Below are 26,152 nucleotides of genomic sequence, written 5' to 3'. Positions count from 1 at the left end.
TACAAGAAGTCAAAAAAAATTGTCAAAAAAAAACTTATAAAATGCATTTTTTTTTTTTTTTTTTTTTAAATACGTTTTTATATTGATACATTAATTTTGTACATTTAATTGTGATGGATTACATTGCTGGTTTTGTTTCGATGCGTATTTTGTTTATTGTTTTTATTAGTATTTTATGAATTGTTTTTATTAGTTGTAAATTAATTAATGAATTTTTTTTAATAATTTAATTTTGATAATTTTCTTTGTTAATTTTATTTAAATACGTATTTTATTCATGTTTATTTTATTATAAATTCGTACAATTTTTGCAATTTCATTTGAATTTTTACAATAAATTAAATTGAATTTAATAATTTATTTTGCTCATTTTATATAAATATGTATTTAGTTAGTGTTTACATGTTATTGATGAAAAATAAGTAGTGTCTATTTTTTTTATTGTTTCAATATTTATGTGTATCATGTATTATTTTTTAATTGTTTGTAAACCAAATAAATAAATTTCTTTGGGATGAAACTTTTGAAACCAATATTTCACTTCCACCCTGCCGAGAATCGAACCTAGGTCCTCAGGCATGGTAGGCAACCTCGCCAACCACTATACTACGTTGCAGATTTATCTCCTCTCGATTTCGAGAGAAGCCGTCGAGTCGAAAACATTCATCTGGTTCTATTTCACACACAGAACTTTATCAGCGTGGCAGTAGAAAAATCGTAATAAAAACCCGTTAAAAATATTTCAAACATAGATCTAAACAAATATTTATATTATGTATTCAAAACATTTGATGCGATTGATTTTATGTTTTGTTATTTATGCCTTCAGTAAAAACGTAATAATTATTTATCGTGTAGCGATTACGTTTTATTTCTACTGCACGCGCTGCTGCTTTTTTCTGCATTATTAACATTTACATTATGGAGAATCTTTGAAACCAAAGCGGCATGCAGTCTGCTGTGGCAGACTTCTTAAATGTTTCTTTCATTCTTCTCATCTTTGAGTCATGCTGGTCTATTTAATGAGCTAATTGGTTCTTTGCTGCGAGCACCGAAAAGGTGACAGTCATCGTCCCGCCTTAGGTTTTTTTTCGTCATTAGAATTAATGCACTGTTCTGTCTTTGTTGTCATCGTGGCTTCATGATTCTTTGTTGATGTTTTTTTGTTGTTGTTGTTCTTTTTTGCAATCCGAAAACGTCTGTTTCAATTAGTTTTGGTATGCAATAATAAACCACTCTAATTTTAGCATACCTTATTTATTTTTTTAATTATTTTGGTTTTTCGTCTCACTCTGGTGCTCTTAAGTATTCTGCGCTGTGTTAGATTCGTGTATGTCTTTATCATACGCTTCCATCTTCTTCCGTTTTCTGCACTTCTTAAAACCTAGAATTTTGCTTAATTTCACCATCAAATCTAACTGTCCTCGCTCCACTGAATTCCAGTTTATAATTTCAGATGATTCGTTACTTGTGTTTTAGAATATTTAGCCGATGAATTCATTCTTCGTTGTTTTTAATACGGGTTGTTCGTAAAACTATTAAAAAAATAGGACACATGCTATTAGAAGCTAACACCAAGCTAACACCAACTATATGGAAAGTTTAGTGGATTATAATATTATTAGTGACCGGCCGAAACAAAATTTTCAGCCGGAACCAAAACTGAGTTTCGGCTGCTGTTTGAGTTTCGATAAGTTTTTAATAAAAAAGGCGTTTTTATACGAGTACGTTAAAATAAGTGTTAAATAAAATACACAATGAAATAAAAGGCCTGAATTTGATGAGTAAATTTGTTTTATCTTTAGCGCTTTTTGGTTCCCTGTTATGTTATACATAACTAGCTGACCCGACAGACGTTGTCCTGCCCCCCGAACGTTGGCTTGCCTTCGTATTTGTTAGGTAGGTACCTAGTAGGTACCTAGGTATTTGTTTGTGATGAAATGCCAAAACTAAAAAAAAAATATTATTCAAATATGGCATTCTTTTGCAAACGTCAAACTCCGGTCTTCTCACCAACAGAGAGGTGTACCTATGTAGGAATACGATTTTTAAAAATTTATTACATTTAATATTACTTTAGTATTACCACAAATCCAGTAAAAAGAAATAAATGGGTAGAAATTATAAAGAATTTAAGGAAAGAATCTGATTGAAAACAAAAAAACAAATGCTGTTTGTAAACATTCAAAAACTAACTTTTTATATACACAAACAAACAACATCTTTCCATTTTTTTGCAAATGCATTCTCCTCGAATGCAACCCTGGTAGATGAATGAATAAAAAATTTATGCTCCTAACTTCTTTTTTACATATTCGATTGAAGATTTTAATATCTACGAACACGCACAGCGTAAAGATCTATATTTCTCTGAAAACCGTACGTAAATCAGTCGAGTCGTTTGGAGGAGTACGGTGACATCACACGTACAGAGGAATTCTAAATATATATATAAAGATATAACAGTTCTTCGATGTAAGCTATAGGATCCGAAACAAACTAAAGATCACAGGTCACACAGCCGAGTCATTAGCCATAAGATGCACCCGAGTACAGTCGAACATAATATGACACATCCCTACCGCAGGTTTCGACTGAGCTGAAGTTTCGGCCAATTTCTGGCCGAAACCGAAACCACAGCTTGCCCACCGCATACTACACACCGCGTCTGAGGACATAAGTCTCCTTGGTGGTGCCCACATACACGGAAAAATTGCTCGTTGCCGAACGAGAAAAGCTGCCCGGAGGAGCTTCTGTAATCTGGTAGCTTCCAGAAACTGTTGGGAATCAAACCCGCGATGCTAGTTTCGCAGTTAGCCGTTTAACAAACTACGCCACGGCGGCTGTTATAATATGTATGTTCCACTTTGTTCTAAGTGTCCTATAAAAGGGTCCAAACAAACTAAACAAAAATAAATATTAAGTAAACACCTTCATTAGAATGTCTGGCTAATAATTTACGTAACTGTTTTTATACATTCACAAATTCACGAAAATAAATTATGCCGGCTTCTATATATTAACTAAGGTTCCAGCAAGATTAATTTCAATAAAAACTATCTAATGTACGCAACAAATTACATCAAATAATAAAAGTAACATTACAATTATCAATAACGACAACCTTAACAATTAAATATCAATTCACAATATGAAAAGTCGGCATGTTATTTTTACTTTTATCTTCGTTGCGCAGTTTTATTTGCATATCTTGATCTTAAATTGTAATATTGCAAAATATATCTTTGGGCAAATTATGTACGTTAGTTCACTGTTTGTTATCAGAATCAAATCAACTGATAATTTTAATTATCTGGCAGATGTTATCACATCTTTATAATACGCGTAGCTATCTAATATATATAATATATTTGCATAATATATTATGACAACATGTGTTGCTCATACGTCGTGGCTAAACTTATCAGATTTCACAGGTTGTATTGACATTGCTCACGTTTGTTTCACAATTCATCCATAAAATCACTCGCATATTTTTTTACAAAAACTTTTTTGTTTGTGTTGGGTGAAATATTTTTTTTCCTATTCTCACTCTGTTGACCCTTTCATCCCCGTGTTTATTCAAATACCTGCACTGGGACGCAGAATACATCGTCTTGATATCAGAAGATCTGAATGAAGCGTGTGTCATACAGCTTACAGATGAAACAAAAAAAGCCAGACTTCTTATCAACAAGCTAGATCAAATTAATGACAAATTCGGTCCTCGGTAGTGTTGTAGATATTGGCAATAATCTAATAAAAGAAGCTAATGAATATAAGTATCTCGGCCACAACATTTTACTCTAGAGATAACCAGACCGCTGAGCTTAAGAGGAGAATCGGTCTAGGGTGTGCAGCATATGACAATCTAAAGAAGTTCTTCGACAGAAACATTTCCCAAAATCTGATACGCAGAATGGATGACCAATGTGTACCTTCAGTATTAACATGGAGAAAAACACTTACCCTCACTAAAAAAAGGACGTTTAGTGGGCTTTTACACATGCTAAACTTAACCTCGCACGATTTAGGGGATTTTATCAGTTGATAAAGCTCGAAAAATGACATATAACTGCATTTTTAACCGGGTTGTATCACGAAATTTAAGATTTGTTCTTTCTAGCCATTCTTGATTATCAATGCTAAATTGCTAGCAAAATATGTTACTTTTTGTTTTTTTTTACTAAAATATTTATATCGTGTATTTTTTATGTATGTGTATGCGTATATAGTTATGTGTATGCAAGTATGCGTATATACACCAGTAGCGAGTGGTGAGTTCTTCGATTGGTAATCTGCGAAAATTTTGATCAAATGTCCATAGCGGTAGTATGGCACATCCAAAAAAAAAGTTATTAACTATTTTATATTTGATCAATAATCCATAACAAATGTCACTAACGGCTAATAGTTTAAGTAAAAATATTTTCTAATTGAACACAAACATTTGATTGGCAAAAAAATACATTAAAAAAACAAAAAAAACGTAATTGCAAAAAACTGTAACCCGCGCGGACTCGAACCCCAACCCTAGTTACTAGATTTTATAGAATTCATCCACATGGCTATTTCATGTACTAACCCAGCCGTCGAAAAAGTGATTTATAAAATTGTATTATTCATTAGCGTACCGATACATATTTCCTTACTTGCGATTATTGTAAGTTATCTTGAAATAAAAAACTGTTTCTTAATGAATAATGATAAAAACGAAATTATTTTTGAGTATTCTTCCCTGAGTACGATAGTTCACTAAATAAAACATAAATAATTGCCTTTTTAGAATAATTCTTTAATCGATTTGAATATTCACGAAACTATGTAAGTTATAGATTCTTTTTATAATTCTTTATAAATATTTACCTAGTAACGTTTTTATCATAACTCAAACATTATTTTTAAAGTTCAATTAGGTACTCAAGAATATTCTATAATTAAACTGTCATCGACTGCATAAAAACATTTTATAATTAATGTGTATTTTATATTTGCTTAGCAAATCTTTGTTTTTCAAAACCCTCCAAATTAATGATTAAAATGTCAATTTGTAAAATCATTTATTTTACAATAAATTCACTTTCAAACTACCAAACAGGACTTACGAAGTATTATTATAGGTAATCTAACTTCTTTGTTAAGACATAATATATTCGATATCTCTTTCTCACATATAACCGGTGCGTATAATGCTACCTCCCTTTCATGGTATTTAGTCAAACAGTTTTATTTTAAAGGATAATAGCCTTTTTGAAGAAGTGTTGAAACACTTAATTGCATTTAGTAAAGCTGCAAGATTTTCCAGTAATCGTAACAGTATTTTTTCTAACATAAAGCTAAAATTTGGGGTTTTATCTTAAGCCGCGCAAGCTCGTGTAATCCAGTAATAATAATTTCGGCCGATAAAAGCGCACTGCCTCGCTGTATGGAATAATGTTCTTAACTAAATATGAAATATGATGTAAATATACTTACCCATGAAATGCAAACGATGGCTTGTGATATATTTTTCCTAATGATAATGTAACATTAAACATTACTTTCGATAGCAAAAAATATGATAAGCTGCGACTAATCGGTTATTAGGAGAATTCGCCCCTAATATACACATGTATGTTGTTTATGAATATGTGTGTGTGCATGTTTGTATCAGTGTGTATGTGTAATTTTGTTCATAAAATGGCGCTTTCACATAAAACTAATTAAATCAGTATACCCACAGGTTATGCCTATGTGGGTTTTTTTTCAAATCATTTTATTATATAATTAATTACTTGTACTGTAAACTATTGTAGGTACCTACTTAAATGAAAAAGCGGCGACATTGTTTTCAAAAATATATATCATACATATGACTATTTTTTTAATCTCGTTAAGAATTCCCATATCAATAATTTCACTGCGGAAATACATAAAAAAAATATATTAAATAATTAAATTCACATTTTGATTCATTTTCTTGTGTCGTTTTGAATATTTTCACATTAAACACATTCTTAACTATTACACAATTTTTGTGATTTACCATTCGTCATAATTTCGTAACGAACGAGGAAATCAGTCATAAAAATTACATTCCTCGTAATAAGGGGATCGCATGATAATAACATAAAACCTTTTACTAAATAACGTCAATGAGATTATGACGAAAGTTTAACGACTTGACGCACGTCGCACATTCGTGACACGTTCGTAAAATGATGGAAAACTAATCTGACAGAATGTACATATTATATTAATTCTCTTTTATCAAAAATAGATCAACTTTCCGAAATGTCAAAGGTATTTTATCCAATCTCAACCGTACCTTCATACATGATTACTAGTGATGAAACGGATAGTGGTTTGGCCGGATACCGGGTATCCAGCAAGCCTTTAAGCCGAATAGCCTGATATCCGGCTCATTGTCTAATAAATTTAAAAAACTCCCCGGTACTCGAATGTCTCTCATAGTTAAAAACAAAAATTTTAATGTCTATTAAATAAAAAGCGGTTAGAATATGTTCATGATATTTTTACTAATCACATATCGATCAATGGGTTGCTTATCAATAAGATTATAAGTGTTTTAATTAAATTACTGTAGTGATTTTGGGTAGTTTCACCCCTCGCCCTTTTTTTCACGCAAATATATTTAGAAGTAAAACATGTTTTTTTATTTGCGAGTTAAATATTTCTATGGTGTTTACTGACAACCGACGAACTTTAAAAAAATTACAGTTTTTTTTAAATAATGAGAGTTACTTCTTTTTTTCAAACACGGTCAATCAATAAATCAATTAAGTGACGTTTATTTTATAATTTTTTTGAAGGCAAATGAATATTAGGCATCCGCCGGATATTCTGCTACTATCCGGTATCCGGCCGGATAGTAAAATTTGGTCGGATACCGGATTGTTTCCCGTTTCATATCATTACTACAATTTTTATTTTATTATCGTGGCATTGGGGAAACAAGGTTTTTTGTAGATTCATTATTTTTTGAGACATAAAAGTTTGAAACGGAGACATTATTTTATCCAATATTTTTTACTAATATTGTCTTTTAATGAAGGATTGATTTTATTTTTATTTGAAATTTTGATGCAGATAGAACTGGTAGTTAAATATAAACACTATAAGTTAAATGTTAAAAAAAACATATTTTGTTTCCCCAACGTGACGTTATGTAATTAAATATTAAACAAAGACAAATATTTCATGTACATGAATTAACCAACCTAAATCATTCAAAAAACATAAGGGGGTTCTCTGGTTTGACAGTCAGATTTTTAAGCATTTTTTGGGAATTTTTCGTGATAACCAATGAAGAGATAAAACTTTGGAGTTTTTATAATTTATTCATAAGTGTTTCAAGAGTATACATATATTTTTTTAGCTAAACATATTCACTAGAACCAAAGTTATAGCGCTCTGACGACACCTCCCTCGAAAAAATGGACGCTCACTCCCTCCACAAAATCGGCTGATTTGCTTATCTGAAACTCGGCGGTGTTTTAATTAATAAGCTTATATTCACGGAATGAACTTTTATGAAAAGAACATTTTGAAAATTGGATTTTTGACAGATTTCGGAACAAAACTGCTGTATCTTTATAATGGCTTTGGAATTTAAAAATCGCTTTACCAACATATTCTAGATATATTAAGGAAACAATTTATGCAAAAAAGAGTTTTTTATTTCAAATCCCTCCCTTAAGGAAAATACAATCCTGAACCCAGAAACTCTTGAAAATTGATTTTGTCCATGAGACTTGAGAGCTTGATACGTTCTTCCAAAATATTAACTGTCGGTTCGAGGATAGATGCCTCTGAGCAAAGGTCATTCTAAATATTTTTTTGGGAAAACCTCGTACGAACATTTTGCTGAGCTTCTCTTTATTGTTCGACCAGAAGTGTGTGTTAATACTTATTTTAGGTAAAATTCGATAAATGTTATTTCAATGTGCTTTATTTACTCCATATTATCTAACTCAAAAATCAGAATCACATAAGGTATCAGAGCGTATGTCCAGGCGCGGTTTGCATGCTAATTCGAATTGTTTTCCTTCTAAACCAAAACAAGCATTCTTCACGAATGGATTCGATCCAATATTATCCCATTTGTGAGATGGTAATGTATTTTCCTTTAGAGGTCTCAGTAAGAGGCCGATTGATCAAACATTCTATAAGCGTGTAGTGTCTCTTCTACGCCAGGGATGACATAATTGTAGTTGATTTTTTTTTTATATAATTTTTTTTTTAAATGTTTTTTGTCCATCTGAAGTATCTGTCAATACAGAATTTATTTATATTTTTTTCACCAGCATCCGAGTTTCGCCATGACCGATATCGTCAGACTGGTCGGTTTATATTTATTATTAATAACACGCGTTTTTTGTTTTAATTTCAAACAATCAAAGGACTGCGTTGTTATTATTATTTTTTTATTATTATTTATATTTACGTTCTTGTGTGCACCCAAATATTTGTAAGTCCCCGACACTAGCCCCGGGACCACAACCCTGTTCATAAAATTCCGATTTCGTAGATTATTGAGTTGGTTTATACGTATTACAATATGCTTGCATTAATGTGTACACTTTATTATCTGCTTTCTGTGGATGTTAGTCTTTAAATAATTTTCAAAATATAAAAGTTAACTGTATTACATATTATAAAATAAAATAAATGAGTTTTCTAAATAATTCATGATTTTTCCATCCGTATTTTTCTTGCCGTTCAAATCCTTCAAGTCATCTCGCACGAATATATACAATTGTTAGAGATCCGTCTTACGAATATAATTATAACATTACGCCTTACGCTGACTCCCACTCTTTGATCATATATCATCTTACCCGCTAATTATTACAGTTATGGATAATGTATCTTGAGACGTCTATTTATTGTGTATTTGTAAAGGTTTATTGAACTAAGTATTTCATTTAAATATTCATAATGTCTTAACAATGGCTTGAGAAAAAATCTTAGGGGCACTTTGCCACTTTGTAATAGCGTGGTTACTCGATACAAATTGCCTTGCAAAGTAGAAGCAGAATAATTACATCAATTTACATAACGAACAAATCATTAAATATAGGAAATTAAAAACCATTTTTTTTATATTTATTTGGTTTATGCAAAAAAATTGCGTAATTTTTAAAGAAACAATATTTTTTTTTCGAATACTTTTACTTTATTATATCAATAAATTATGCAATTTTTCATATTTACATGTTTTATTTTTTCCGCTGGTATAAAAATCACTAGAATTTGAATAAAAAAAACAACATTTTTACTTCCGCTGTTTAATTTAAAATAAAATATTTTATACATTCCGTAGAAATTTTAATAAGTTAAAATAATGAAATAAAATAGTAGTGTTTCGCCACGACAACTCGCGACCATATCGCTAGCCCAAAGCAACAGTGAGATTAACCTGAAATTTCAGATTTTCAGATTCACGTGCAGATATGTTAATAAATTATGTTTTCAAATAATAAAATATTAAACCTATGTCAAATTATAGTATTCATAATCTACTTCAAATAATTTAATTCAGTCAGACCCTTTGCACGCCTCAAAGTCCGATTATCTAAGATTATGTTCTTCAGAGATACCCTCAGTTGCTTTGGGCCAGCGACATATTGCAATAATAACGCCACATATGTAAGTGAAGAAAATTTAATTGGGAGGTCATTTATTTATTTAATTTAAATGTACAATACAGCACGACTGCCAATTACAATGTACATATATGATTAGATAATTACAAAAACATGTTTTTATAAAAAGCACAAAAGATCATTAAGGTCCAGCATATAGCAGGGGCGAACCGTGTTTAGAAGCGATTATGCGCAGCTTACCATTATATTTGACTAACCATAATGATGTTTTATTCTAACTTTATTTACAGAAAAACAAATGAATAATTACCATTTATTTTAAATCATTTCCACCATTTGTATTTTTATCCTAATATAAATATAAATTTTAATAAAGCGCGCCCAGCGCCTGAGGTGAGCTAAGAAACTAGCCGATTATTCCAGCTTATTTTTTCATACAAATAAGTATACTATATTTTGAATGTCTTAACCCCAGTGCGGGTTTTTTCTCCTAGATTAAACTTGCAGATTATACAAATTTTTGAAGATTTTTGATTTGGAAAACAGTATTTCAAACATTATTTCTTAAGGACTATTTTTCTTTTAGATGGTACTTTTGACATAAGACCATAATTACTTTCATGCGTCATATTGCAGGACATAATAGCGCTCCACGCGGCCGTTTTTAGCACTAGTAATTACTATAACAATGCGGCCAGTTGATATTTCAATTAAATACCTAATGTCGACTGAATTCATAGTGGTATTTTTTATTTATTTTTTAATGAATTATATATTAAAGTAATGGATAATATATCTATATAATATAATATATCACGAAGTTACATAGTTTGAGTTGATTTCATGGATGAGAGTGTTTGTATCACACAGAACCACAGAATATCAATTTATAGTAGATAAAAAAAAATATTTTTTTTTGCTTACCTGTAAATAAAATCACCATTCGCCACTGGCATATAGTCCATAAAACCAATAGTAAACAAAGGCGAATAAGTTAGAGGTAGAGTCTAGAACTGGTAATTCCAGCATGGAAAACATCCACCTCTCTCGGTAGGCTGTTCAACCGACTAATAAGACCCACAGGCAACATCAACGGTAAATTTATCCTGCATCCAGGAAGAACAAATGATCTGTTTTGCCTAGATTTTAAAAAGTTCTCGGTGCATATAATTTTATGCGCTCCAGAATTTTGTAATAAAGCACCCACCTATTCTCCGGATCGTGCGCATATCTGATATTTAAAAAAAATAAATGTTTCAACGCAGCTTTGTCGTGAGTTTCAATTTTGAATAAATTTCAGACATCTGTCATATCTTTATAGGTCACATTTTTTTTTCTTAATCTTTTTTTAAAATTCAACAGTATCGTTTGACGAAAACGACAAAACTATTGTTTTTCTGAGCCAGAGGTTATCGTTCCGACTCAGTCTCACAACATTCCTTACTGTGATGATGATCCGTACTGCGAACTCCCACTGGATGAACTTATATGGCGCAGATAAATCAATTCTTCTGATGTGTATTCATATCTCGAGCATGCTCTCATACGAATAAAATGTCGAAATTAGGCTCTCAATCACAAAATACCGCGATGAATAATCTGGAATATTATTTTTAAGTGTCATGTTTCTAAAATGTTTTCCATATACATTTTTAAATATGGCCTTCGTTTATTTTGTACAACAAATTAGTGGTTTTTCTGAGAATCTGTAATAAAGTATCATTTTTGAGAGCTCCGATACATAATTTACAAAACCCTACCAGTCGGCATTCCAAAGTATTATGACCAACCGTAAACACGCAAAATTTGAGCGAACTTTTTTATAAAAATCAATTCACGACCTCTGCTGATACGAGACAGATATTTTAAAATCGATTAGTAGGCACAGTGATTTTGAGTTTTATTTTTTAACAGTTCCGTCTAAGTAAATGCCTCTAGTTTAGTACATCTATGCCATCTTTTTACCATAATATACGTCACGACAGCCATCTTAACTTTCGCCTTTACGGGAATAATTCATGTTTACAATATTTTGAATTTGTCGAAATGTTTATAGACAAATACTGGATTCCACTAGGGAGTTATTAAGACTCACAAATTACGACAGAGGTGGAGAACATTTTAGAGATAGTAATATGGAAGTCTATGCATTTACAGCGCTTATGACCTGTCATTGGATAATTTAATTGACCATTTTACACAATGTGTAACATTCACCATTTTGCCTATATTTGAACGCCCATATTTCTTCAATTTTTCCATCTGTTAATTTTTGTGAAGATAAGAGCTGAAACCTTTATTGTTCTGAAGAGATTCATCTGATTGAATTATTTCATATACTACGTAATCCCTAAAAATAATTTTCCATTTTTTATACTTCTTCTTGGACCAGTTGGTTTAATTACAACATTTTGAGTTCCATCTCCCCATAATAGTTATATCTCAACTTTATTTAAGGATTTTTAATAAATCTATTTTTTTGTCCGGGTTCTATTTTTAGCGCTTATCCATTTGACATTTCTTTTCAATTCATTTTTTATACCTCTAATTATTGTATATATTTATATATGTATAAATTTCTATGTGTATATCTTACCTACTCAGTGTCAACGTCTCTACATAAGTAGGTATACATTTATTGCAACAGGCACATTGCCTTCTTCGGGGTTGATTACAAACTAACATAATACGACATAAAATGTCCGCAGTGAGGGGTGAGTGGATGTGGCTAAGAATTTCGTGAAAGGGGGTGAAGGGAAAGGGGATTTATTCAAAATAGAACAATTGCTTTTTTTTCCGAACTAGACGGTTAAAATTAAAAAAACAAAGCCGATTAATTTTCACAAAGTTAGTGCTCCAAACATTAGAAATTTCCTTATTGTTTTTAAACGCGATAACGTTATCCCCAATCTCAAACTGTATTGTATTAGAGGAATTCAGCCATAACGATAGACTTGATTATTTTATTACGTAGAAAGTACGCGGATAATATTTTTATCTCGTCGTGACTGACAGACTGACATTCAGAAAGTGCTTGTTATTGGAAGCGGCATTCACTTTGTTAAATGTCATTATAATTTCTGAGTAATATATTATTATAACTACTTCGCGTAATCTAAGCAAGTAGTGATTAATATATGGATTAAAATACCGCTTTATTTTCACATTACACCCGCATGAAATACATATGCAGCCCTTTTTTTAGTCCAATTCTCTGTCACCCGCCACCCTTTGCCACGTAGGACCTGCAACCCTCCTGATGTCGGACTATCTCCCTATGCTTCTGCGTCCTGTTTTCGGTCTCCAGGTTATCACCTTTTCGTTTATCTACCATCCGATTCCCGAGAAACATGACCCGCCTAATTCTTGTTTAGCTCTGTTATTATTTTACCCACATCCATTATTTTGGTTTATTCCTTGATCCGCTGAGTCGTCTTTAAGCGAGATGTTCGACATTCTTCTTTCAATTGCTCTTTGCGTCACCTTAAGCTTGTGTATTTTTTTTTATAATGGTTTATGTTTCGAACGCATAGGTGAGTACACGTGCGTCAAATTTGAAAATTTAGAAAATTCTTGATGGAATCCCATTGTAATTAAAATCAAGTTCTTCTTCTTCTTCTTCCTCTCTGAATGTTCCATTTAGTTGGGGTCAGCCCTCCCAGTCCTCAGTCTACACGCCGGACTAGGAGTTTTGTTGTTTGGTTTCTGTTTTACGGCCGGTTGCCACCTGACACCAAGACAGTAACCCCTCTTGCTAACTGGGGCTTAGGATGCCACACATTGTTTCTCCGCTGCCGTCCTCAGCACAACGTCCTGCCCGACGCCGCTGTCTTCCAATAGCCCATAGCCCGAAGTATGTCCGGGTGGCCCGAGAGAAGATTTGTGCCCCTTCAGCCTGTTCCGCTGTACTGATGCACATCTCCGCCATCACAGCCGTTGAGGTCTTCACCCGTAGCCCTGGGCAAAGGATCGCGTTATACCGTTATATTTAATTTAATAAATAGTGTAGCGAGGGATTTTTTGAAAGATATGTGTAAATAAAAAAACGTAGTGCTTTATAAAATTGGTACACATATTATTTATATTTTTATGTATTTCATTGCTTTATATTTGTTTTATTATATATTATACTACATTATTTATGTTTAAGTAACATGTATTCTTGGCACATAAATATACTTTATATTTGTATAATAACGATTTTTTATTTCTTACATTTGATTAGCTAGGTTTTTATAATTGAGTAGTTTTAGTTTTTCTTTTTTATGTTATTGTTTTATTAGTATAGGACTACTTATGCTCTAAAGATAGAAAATCTCCATCTTAGAACAGGCTGTGCCATGTTAGATGGAGACTATCATAAACAGAGAACACTCCGTTTTCATATTACATTAATTGGTTTTATATAGATTTCCTGTTATTAAGTATGTTTATTATTTTTGTTTGCAATAAATTTATAAATAAAATAAATAAAATGTAAATTATAAATTTAAAATACTCGGTTCTCTTTATATACATATAAGGGCTGGCATAATACCTTAGGGCAATTTCTTCCAATCTACCCAAACCGTTCAGTTTGAGAAAATCACAAGTACCTGTACATATTATAACAGAATACAATTTTACATAACAATTTGAAACAAAAATTAACTTAAAAAATTACACTATACTATGAAGAGAAGAGAGGAGAGGTGATAGGACGTAAAGAAGAAGGAGAAAGGAACAACTCAAACATTTAGATAGTGACATTTCAATCTTGATTTAAATGTAAATAAAAAAGGGGCGTCTCTAACATACGCGGGTAGATTATTCCACAATCGAGCAGCTACTACTGTGAAAGAGGAGGCAAGAAAATTAGAGCTGTATAGGGGTATTAAAAGGATTTTCTCGTTACTAGGGCGAAAAGATAGTTAACATTATCGATAGATAACACTTGTATTTATTTATTTGACCAATTAGCGCTTTCACCCTCTAATGGACATCTTTAGACAGGTAAATAAAGGTAAGTTAGAAATAAATAAATTAAAAAATAATAGCAATGGAATTGTAATAATTCAACATATAGAATTAAAAAACTCTTATTAGCCCCCTTAGTTTGACCCTGTGACAATGAATATTTATATAGAATACAATCCTTCCTTACTTTTCACCGCCAATATGTTTTCAATAACTTTGTCCGATTCTGTTTCATTGGTATTGTATCTCTTTTGACTTGTTTTTTAAGTGTACCCATACTCAATATTTGCATAAATGATTCTTACTCTATATAATATAAGCCTGTCTGAAGATGCCCATTAGAGGGTGAAAGCCGTAATTGGTCAAATAAATTATGGAAGTGTGCCAAGCGTTTCTAATTTATAGCTTACCCATATTTATATATGAGTTATTATATATGTATATATAGAAATACAAATTAATCATATGTGTACCAATTATATAAAGATAAACATTTTTCATGAATAGTCATGCATTTATTAGTAGTACCCACATATAATATAGCCTTCAATATTATAATCCAATTGCATTCTCACGCATCTTTGTGTGAAACAATAAAATATACAAATTATATTTATTTTTATTCGAAGCCTTTGATATTTAGGGTGCGGTACCAGGTTGTGTATTGAACTGTTTCTCCCTGTGACGTCATATACTGCAACGCGTCTAGAAGGTTCTGCTCAAAACAATAACATCCCCTTCGATCATTTTCTTGGAACTCCTACTTAAGGAAATTGTAATTTGGCTCCCGCAGTTCGCGAAAATCTAATAAATAATTCATTTTTTGGATGACTTTTCTATTTAGTGTCGTTTTCTTATGATATGCTAACAGAATCGTAAAGTTCTATTTATTTATTAAGACCATTGCCATCTTGTGGTAACAAATAATAATACACATCAAAAACAGAGAAAAAATTGTATGAAAAAGAAAGTTTTATTACGACATTAATAATTAGTTTCAAACAGTGCATAATGTAAATAGATTTAATGCGTAGATTGGTAATTATGCATTTTATAGTTAAAATAAAATACGGGTTTGTAAAAAAAAAATATTTATTAATTGTAAGTAACACAATGCAAAATTTGTTTTATTCACTAAAACGTTTTTTGTTAATTTGATATAAAATGCCTACTTTTACTGCTCCGCTTATGAAACATCGCGGCGAGCTGCTGTGAAATAAATTTTCACTTTTTAATTTCGCTTGCAATTTGCAATAAAGATTCCTTCGCATATTTTTACCGCTTTATCGGTAAAACAGTCTTCATTATTTTTACTTTTTATTGCTTGTCCATTTTTTGCTGTAATTCTTTGCATTATTGTATACACGGCAGACATGTCGATTTACTATTGCATTGCTGTAATGAAAACCTTAGCTGCAAAAGCAATCTACATCGCCATGTGCTTCTTTCTTAGTAAAAAAATAGATTTTGTAATTTATTTTTTAGTGGTAAAATTAAATTTGCGATGTTTTACTAATCGAAATACTTAACATATAGAGAAATCATTAAATCGGTCTTAAAATACCAATTTTAAGCGCTAATTGGCCAATTAAATAAGTAAACGTGTACCCCGTGTATTAAAAAAATCTGTAATCATAACGAAAATACTACTTAACAAAATGGACGGCCATTACGATATGTCAATATAATATGAATTTAAAAAAACATCAAATCAATTTTAATATTGTTTTATTTATCTACTCTTATTTTTTGTCATTTTTTGGTAAAATCTGCCTTACTAATTGTTAATCTCCTATAAGTCAGGAATTTATTAATTTATCAATTTATTATTTGTATCACTTCAGGGGTCACGTCACGTTTTCTGCAAACTTTAATTGATCTATTAACGCAGTGTGTAAATAGTCAAGTTGGTTTTTTTTTAACGATTGGCACAGTTTTATAAATTTGTTATAAAAAATATTTATTAAAACTTATCAGAATTATGTGGACATGTTATACTTCGTACTGTTCTGTTGTTTGTTCAATTATTTTTATAATGCTTTTGATGATTTTATATTACAAAATCTATAGCCACTGTACACGTATATTTTGCTTTTCTCGATTTATTAATGATAATTAAAACTATATCTTATTGTTAATAATTGGTTAAATAAGCTTGGAAATCGTTTGTTTAACAAATTTTTTTCGTAATTTAATATTTTTATAGTGCTAAATGCTCGGAAAATGAGCATATGAACGTGTTTAATCTGCTTCCAGACAGTAGACAGGGTGGTGTCGGTATCCCTCCCCTGTTAAAGTGAATCTATAAATATTATAGGTATATCTACAATACTTAGAAAAACCTTCTGTGGAGCTAAGGAGCGACTCCAGCAAGTCGCGAGTAATGAGTCACTTCACAATTTACTTCACATATTTCACTTCAATAAGATGTCAATAGCTCTAAAAATTTTCAGGTCAAGAAGAATCAAACAATTAACTAATCAGCTCTTCATTCGATTGCCATTTATGTCAAAAATATATTTGAAGTCACCTTAATTTACACACATTCCCGCTAAGCCTTTTAGACAATAATTTTGGAAACAAGACATACAGGTTATTATCATTTTAGGACCTAAAAACTACATTATATGAAGATTACTCATCGGCCAAAATTTATTTTATTTCTTCAGTAGTCAACTTAAGGACTGAAAGCAGTGTATTTAAATGTATTAATATGTTTACGTCACAGTTTCAAAATACCCTTACGAAATCAATATGCCTGTTTCGATTTGTTTCCTGCTTTTTTTTACCCTTATTTGCACGTTTTAGTTATATACATTTGCAATGCATAACACTCCAATTGAAATTTTCTACTGAAACGGAAAATTCTCTTTATTAGAAAATATGATTTATATGAGAAAACATGTTTGTATTTTGATTTCAAACAAATATTAGAATTTATAATAAACAATGCTACGAATTCAAAAATAGAGAAATAAAAATGGAATAAATCCTTTTTACACTTTAAAGTCTTGATTCTTGATAAGAAAGTTCTTGAACCGTCTGCTCCCTTGTTCCAAACTGGTAGAACCTTTCCCCTCGTCGGCAAGCTTATTGAACAAAATTGGTAAAACAATATTTCGCGGTTCTGGTTTCACATTTCTATTCGAATTTTATTTTCTTTACTGATTATTGTATCTTTCGTTCGCAGGATCCGTCCGCAAATCCCTCGCGAGGTGATCGACATGTGTCGCGTGTGCACCGCCGTGACACCCGGAGAGCCTCAGGTCACCCTCGGCCAAGACAAATCCTTCACGTTCGACTACGTGTACGACACGGGCGGGCAGCAGGAAGACGTGTATTCTTCATGCGTGGAGAGCCTCGTCCTGGGCAGCTTGGACGGGTACAACGCCACGGTCCTCGCCTACGGACAGGTAAGCTATTCATTCACATATTATATATTGTAGTGTGATGGACAATGGATACTGAGGTCCGAGATTAACAACTTGATAGCCATTCTCTAGCGCAATAAGAGAATATCACGATATTTTTTTACAATTTTTAATTAATAATGGTCTATGAAATACTGTCGTGTAAAAAAAATTGTACTTATGAGTAGCATAAAAAATCAATTTTAAATTCACTCTAAAACGGTTCATTGCATTGGCCACGCCCCTAATTCGTCACGATTCCGTTAAATTTTTAACTTTGTGACCGTTTAAATTTGTATAGAACTTAATTATATTTATTATAGAACACAATTATCAGGACCAAACATTTCGAGTTTTGTAGACTATTTTTACTAAAATCATTTAAAAAAATTAAAAAGTAAAAACATTTCTCCACAATATCTGTATTGATTTTTAAAATACAATAAATTTTTCTATTTCCATTTCACATATTTTCATTGGAATAAAAATACCTAGTGTGTGATATTTCCCTATTGTTTACACGTTAAACGTTGCTCTAAATTGAACATTTCTGGTAAAAATTAAAAAATCAACTAAAAATATAATTGTTTCTCAATATCAGACTAACTTACGATTATTTTGTCTTACTCGCTTTATAGGAACCAACAGACTTACGCAGTTCCTCATTTCAGAATTAGATTGAGCGTAGTGAATTTTACTTCAGTCCGCTGTATAAATGCAACGTGTCGTTGAAAATGTCCATATCAATAACTATGTTAAATAACTAATTTAATGCATTTTTCATTGGACTTATTGTAAAATGTTTCCCTCGGCACGGGACACTCCAGTGAGGGAACATTATTCTGTTTTAAAAAAATACAAAATCGTAAAAGTATAAATAAATATAGTACCTCCTCGTATCTCTTCTCTGCGCGGCCTTTGAAAACAATCATCAAGGTGTTTATCTAGAAAAATATTTCCTACTTTTGTCGGCAATAAGTGTTGATAAAAAAAACCTTGATTTTAAACGGCTGCCTACTAATTTTTCGCATATTTTGTGCCCGGGTGACCTATTTACTCGCATTTCTTATATGTAGTCGTCGGTACTCGTGCCAATACGAGTCGCCATTGGTACCGGTCAGATAACAAACTGTGCATTCCGTGAATTCTGTGCAAATTGCACTTATGCCTGCTAGGTACATTATTTCGCACACGTGTGCGTCAGTTTATCGGCAATACTTTCAATTGGACGTAGTTATGCAAGCAGCCAGCCATAGAAAAGTGAAACTGAGATAATAGCACCTTCGTGAAAAGAGTGAATAATCAAATCTACACAACAGTTGGAATGTTTTTGACTTTGACAAATGATGATGAATGTAAAAAGAGTGAATAATCAAATGTACACAGCAGTTGAAATGTTTTTGACTCTTGACAAATGATGATCAATGAATTCATTAGTTTTTGTTTTTATATTACAAACAAGAATCTTATTATATATTTGACCAATTTTAATGATTTTTAAAGTACCGTATGATTTTTCTGTTGCTTTGGGTGTTTTCTGCAACTTGAGAAATGCCGCTTTTTCTATCGAAACTATTTTCAGAAGTTGATTATTTCTGCTTTTTTGTATGAAAGGGGTCTGGCTGTTTTTTTTTTTTTTTTTTAAATATTAGCGCTCTTATAATTTGCCCAAATATTTCAATTTTGGTGGACATTTTAACGAGTTGTATATAACTCACTATAAGAAAATGAAAATCAAGGTGGGGTAGAGTGGGGCTCGAACCTCGGACCTCTCTAGCCACGGGACCACAACCCGACTCTTTTAGTTTATTTTAGTTTAGTTCTTTTAGTTGTTTTAATCCAATTACAAATTTAAAAGCTTTAATCAAATTTATTTATTTATAGAATTACGAAATCTACGAAAATGGCGCTATATAAGTTATCCATAATAATAAGATTGACCTTACTGCACTTTTTTTTAAATCGTGGACTGCGTTCTGCGTAACGAAGTTCAATTTGTCCAAACGTTTGCAAACAAAGACAATAAGTGGTTCAAAAATACGTTTTAATGAATTTTGCATGAATCGTTATTAACATTTTAGAAGGAATATAAAAGTCTACGCATTTACAGGGCAAAAAAATCTACAAGTGCAAGAATTGAAGAATTATGGATTTTCAAATATGGGCAGAATGGTGAACGTCACATAATGTGTAAAGTGGCAACACAACGAGGCGAACTTATCTCCACTCAACTTCCTTTATCGGAATTTTCACCAAGAGTAGCCATGAAGTCAAAATCAAAACATCAACGCCTATAGCACACTGCAGCGAAACGGACCCCGGACCGGAACGAAACACTAGCGAATAAAGAAACTCTTGTCTATCGTGGTTTTGAGTGCCTCGTCGCACACATGACGCAGAACGAAAACGGACCGAAATCATTTCGCCGTATATATAATAAACCGCCATAAATGTGTACGTGTCGACAGTTTTCTGCTGGTTCGCTCGTGTTTTCAAAATAGATGGTTTCACTGAAAAATTTATGTTTATGTACTGAAGACAAACCAGTGAATGTATCATGAATTATTTTTCTAATTATGTATTAATAATTTCGAGTAAAAATAAACCGTGTAGCTCAAAAATAAATAGTCTTTCTTTTGAGCTTTTAGGTTCTCTTCAGTTTATACGCTGTTTTGTTATATGCGGTTTTATAAACCACTGCAGTTTTTTCAAGTATAAACATTCATTCATTCATTCGAAAATATCAATAAAATTTGTCGTCGTAGCATATCAGTTCTGTATCTACATAAATTTGCGTATTCCTCGTGAGTTTTCCTTTTTTGTCACGAACCCAAACGCTACGATTTTTCTTCAATCCTAGGCTCAATAACGAAATTTCTTCTTTGATAGCAGTATACTTTCGCTACTGTTAGAAGAAGTATCTTCGTCAGTTTCCGAAATATTGTCACTGCTGGATACCAATGCTTTGTCTTCGGCGTGTTTTTCGGTATCAGAACCATTGTCCCTATAGGTACTAGTATATTCTCTGCTATTTTATATAAATCGGATAAGTTGTACACTAAATGGTTGAACATGGCAGTACAGCGTGTTGCAGCAACATCAAACGGCTTGAATTCGGTTCGCATCCGATTTCCATCCGAAAAAGCGATACGGAATCGAACAGTAAGGTACGGTCCGTTTTCGTTTCGCTTCCACGTCTCGGTGTGCTAAAGGCGTAATCGGAAAAGCTGAATAATGTCTGTCATACAATACTTACACAAAAATTGTTATTATCTAAACCCACGCTATATAGCAATATTTTGATTGGGAGGACTTAACGACGGTTTTTTTTTATTTAAATACATTCGGTTATTTACTGCGTACGTGGGCAAATTATTTTTCTGGTATTTGAATAGATTTATACTAAAATCCGAGCAAATACATCAACGTGAAAAAATGCACGTAAAATAAAAGTGTCATAAAAAGCGCGAATTTATTTTATTTTATTTTTATTTTATTTCATTTTATTTGGGATTTTTACAGCTATTACATAAACAAAATAATTAGAAAAATCTTAAAAATACTAAAGCCAATTAAAAAAATCCACTGTAAATATAATGACACATAATATATAAGAAAAGAAGTTTAGTAATTGTATTTGTGTGACGTTTGTATTCATGTGTATGTGAATGTGTGTATGCGTGAATGAATGAGGGAGAGGATACATTTGCGTGTGGGAATGAAAGAGGGAGAGGGTGCGTTTGTATGGGTGCGTAAGTATGAAAATAATATATTTGCTTAAAACTTGTAAATTGTATTAAAAATGGTACAATAAAGAGCTTAGTAAAAAGTTAGAAACCTTTTTCTTGAAATTCAAATGACGAAATGATATAAATTGTTTTTTTTTTTTTTTTTTTAAGTATGTTAAATTTCAAAACCGTATTCTGAAGAAAAAAAAAGCATTTTATTTTTTAAATTTAACTGATACACATCGAATGAATAATGTGGGACGAGTCCTATACAATACAGTAGGTAATCACAAAATGCAGTAAATACGAAATAATGACAACAATAAAATAAGGATTGACAAAACGCGAACGTTGATTCAAAACGAACACACAAATGCATATTATATGCACCTACATAATATATAAATAAGAATAACATATAAGTTTAATAGAAATGATTCGGATTATAAAAATCAGGTGTCACAAACAGTTGGCCCGCAGTACGGGGATACATAATTATATTAAAAGATCTTCTCACTATAAAACTTATATATGTTCAGGGATAGAGAGCAACGGAGAGGAGGATGCGGACAAAGACAATTTATTACCTATGGCAGTTTTGATAAATTTAATATTTTTGGTAAATATATCTATTTCGTTAAATTTCCTGTTATACGTATCCATAATACGGTTAATCGTAGCGTTTTTTGACGAATTTGTTCTGCATTTAGGTATGTGGAAAAGTTGTGTATAACGCGTTTGTCTCTGTGGTACCTTAAGATGAATACCATTTATTTTGCGCCATTCGATTTTTTCTTATAGCTAAGGAAACTTGCGCTGCAGCACAGTGTTCGTGAAGTCAACAAATATTTTTTTAATACATAAAAAAAAGTATTGTTTACTGCAAACAAAATTTTTAAAAAATATCTCTAATCAAAATGCACTATATGTTTGAAATTTCACTTAAAATTACTTAATAAACAATGAGGAAGTTCAGTGGTTTTTTAAAAATATTTTTTATTTATTAAAAGGCTATTCAGCAAAGCCAAACAAGGTTTTTTTTTTCTACTTTTATATATCGTATTATCAGCGCTACGATTTTTTAAAGTTTTGTATTTCTGAAATAACTCCACGTGTGAGGTTCATTTTAAGGTTCATTTCCGCTTATTTTCATTCAGTTCTTCCCATTGGTCCAGAAACGACAAGCAGACCGGAAATCTTCCATAGCTCGCATATCATAGGTTGATTCATATGAACCAGTGACGTCATTCAAAGTAGTGCGTTTTTATTAATATATTTTTAATATTTATTTCGTATATTTTCAAGAATCTTTGCAGTACAATTTAATACCCTAATTTTTACCCCGCGCAAGAAAGCATTTTTGTATCCAATTTCCCGTAGGGCTGAAGTTTCTCATTATTTAAAAATATCCAACTTTAAGGTGTCATAATTAATTCATGGAGCAATATACGAAGTTGACATTTTTTTGTTTTAAAAATATATTTTTAGCATTATGAATCAATGTTTATTTCAATTCTACCATTCTATTTGACAAAATTGAATTTTATGACGATTCTGGTCCTGCCGCCCGATAGTGCGCTGCTTTGAATTTAAAATTTGAACGATTTCAAAATAGGCGGCAGTGTTCTCTGCGTGGGTTCTCTGCGCAATAATATGTGTGCCTAGGTTTTAACATAAATATATATCTGAACCTAAGAGGTAAAACACAGTTGTCCACTTTTTGCCGTTTTGAAGTTAAAAATGCAGAAATTATCTCATCTGATTAATTGACATTGACATTTGATTGATTAAGTCATGATGTTTTGGAAATCACAAAATCTTGTTTTCTGAACATTTCGTCCAATGTGACTCCCGCGGTTTATCCTTGAAGGTACAGATATTTATTCTGTGTCCGGGCAGATGAAGAATACAGTGTCTGTGTCTCAAATGCAATCAGAATCCTGGTCGAGTATTTTTGACTCGATGGCCGCTCTCAGGTATAAAATCCTGAAAATGGAAATCGAGTGGAGAAACGTCTGCCTAGTTGTGTAGTTCACGTTCGCCTACAATTATCGAGGTTGAACGTTGATACGAAATATTTGTTTTTAAAGGAAGCTTTACACTCAAGTACTTCATTGTCCTCTGAAGCACAAATGATCGAGATACGCTGCATTTGATTTAACAATGGAGTTCCCTATGCACCATTGAGTGCCGAGAAGGGTTGGATGATGTTTGAATGGACTGCATTTTCCTCATCTCCTATTTTTTTTTATCTATTTGAATCTTTTATATAATATATCATTTGAGTAAAATAAAATTTTGAAAACAGGTACCTTCTGACTAGTTCTTGACTATCACTAGTACATATATATAAATAATGTTCTATTTAAAAGTGATATTTGAAGCACTAACTTTGTAATTTCCCATGTCAAGTAATATAATTTAATTGAACTTGATCCCCTAAAAGTAGCCCAAAAAATAATTTTTACGACAATGTTGAAGATGCCAATAGTCACAAGTTCGGTATATGTGTTCCATAAAGTGGCTGTTATTTATTTTTTGTTTTTTAGTAACATTGTTTATACACAATCAGGAATGACTTATGCCTGTGAACTTGCCCCGACTGGCTAGAAAATCCGTGTTGAGTCGGTCATTTGTAATGCATTCATAAACATACATACACATACATATACAAATATATTTGCACATGCATATTCAGTTATGGGTGTTCTCAAAATGCTGAAACGGGTTTTGCTATGTTATTGGTACAAACACAAGGCCAAAACCAAAGCCAGAAACATAGGAACCCGGGAAGCCATTGAAGAACTGCACCAAGAATGAAAATATATGGTCAATGTTCCCATTTATATCTTGGACCTAAATCCTTTAACAGTCTGCCAAAGAATATTCAGAACATCAGAACATATCAATATACTCCAAATACGATCAGGAAGTAAACTAAATATTGATAGATGGAAATGCAATTAACCTAGAAACTATGCTACCTACACTTGGTTGAAATTTCTAACAGTATATTTCAATTTTAAATCAATTATTTATTGTACATTTATGTAAAAAGTCTATTCTAAAACTATTATCTGTGTAAAAAATAAATAAATCAAACTCAACTAAAATTGTTAAATGTCTTCCTAGCAAGGGTTTTCCCAGTGAGGAATATATTGTTAATTCAATTATATAATGTATGCTTGTATGCCTTTTCATTTGGCGAACCTGATATGAACCTAACTTCACTCTATGTGACACTTAAAAGAGATTGCTCGCTGCATTTCTTCTCGATCTTTCGTCTCATCTGCACACAGGGCCTTTGGCCAGTTTTAACTTTATTGTGAATTCCTTTTGATAAAATTACAAAGTGATATAGTGTGTAACTTCTAGTAATAAATATTTCACCGCATAATTTCATCAAAAGGAATTCACAATATAGTTAAAACTGGCCAAGGGCCCTGCACCCAGATGAGAAAAAAGATCGAAAACAAATGCAGAGAGCGATTTATTTTCAAGTACCATATTGAAGTAGTCGTATAGAGTGAAGTTAGGATCGTATCAGGTTTGCCAACTGAAAAGGCGTTCCAGTGTTGGGACACTGATAATGTTCATTTAAGTGCTTCGCTCTCCGCTACAAAGTATTAAATAAATAAATAATAAATAAAACTATGCATGTAGTTAACAAAAATAAACTAGTCAAATTATTTGATCATTTTATTTATTGATTTAATTGTTACATAGTATGAGTAGTTAGAATGTACCATAGTAAATCTTTTAATTAAAAAAACTTAAAGGTTCTGTACATGAGTATGTACATAAGATCATAACTTTCTAAACTAACCTAACACTTGTTTTTATAAAAAAATTCCATTAATCTCCACTTTTCTTCTTAACTCCAGACTGGCTCCGGTAAAACCTACACTATGGGAACAGCCTTCGACGTGGAGCTTATTAAAGAACAAATGGGCATCATCCCTCGCGCCATCCAGGACCTCTTCCTAGGGATAGAAGAAAGAGGAAGAGACGCAAGGTCTAAGGGTCTCATCCCTCCCGAGTTCAAGGTGGTGGCACAGTTTATGGAGCTTTATAATGAAGATATCATCGATCTTTTTGACCCTGCGAGGGACGCCTACGGCTGCAAGGTAATATTTATTTTTTAAATCTCTAGAGATGTGTAATCGCACTCGGTGCAGTCTTAATTATTTGAAAAATATTAACATCTTTAATGTTTTCTATCTGAAATTAATTAAATAAAAATTAAACTGTATAAGGATAAACAGTTTTAGGGTGTTCTCATATTCCTAAATCTCCCCCTCCAAGCACATATAGCTAACATCCTCATGTTTAACTAGTAGTCCCCTAAGGAAGCTGCTTGTTTTGTGATATAAAACAACACATTCACATATAATGTTTTAGCATCCTCACTCCAACACAATTTCCAATGTGAGTACAAGAGGACAAACTT

The 26,152-nt window shown here is 31.9% G+C and overlaps 1 protein-coding gene across 5 annotated transcripts in view; it reads left to right on the top strand.

Annotated features, from left to right (window-relative positions):
* Nucleotides 1–26,152, top strand: part of Klp31E (kinesin-like protein 31E) — a 136,821-nt gene that overhangs the window by 74,950 nt on the left and 35,719 nt on the right. For all 5 annotated transcript variants that reach the window (XR_015822885.1, XM_088229971.1, XM_088229969.1 and 2 more), the window contains exons 3-4: nt 17,755–17,977; nt 25,587–25,829. Coding sequence is in view for 4 of the 5 variants with exons in the window: in XM_088229971.1 (XP_088086097.1) it covers nt 17,755–17,977; nt 25,587–25,829 (466 nt within the window). In the remaining variant the exon portion in view is untranslated. The remainder of the gene's footprint in view (nt 1–17,754; nt 17,978–25,586; nt 25,830–26,152) is intronic.

This window comes from Micrasema longulum, unplaced genomic scaffold, assembly GCF_059751315.1.
Source record: "Micrasema longulum isolate JH-2025_06_02 unplaced genomic scaffold, ASM5975131v1 h1tg000725l, whole genome shotgun sequence".
NCBI classification, from domain to species: Eukaryota; Metazoa; Arthropoda; class Insecta; order Trichoptera; family Brachycentridae; genus Micrasema; species Micrasema longulum.
Note: the sequence above shows the minus strand (reverse complement) of the source record. Positions and strands in the feature narration are given on the sequence as shown.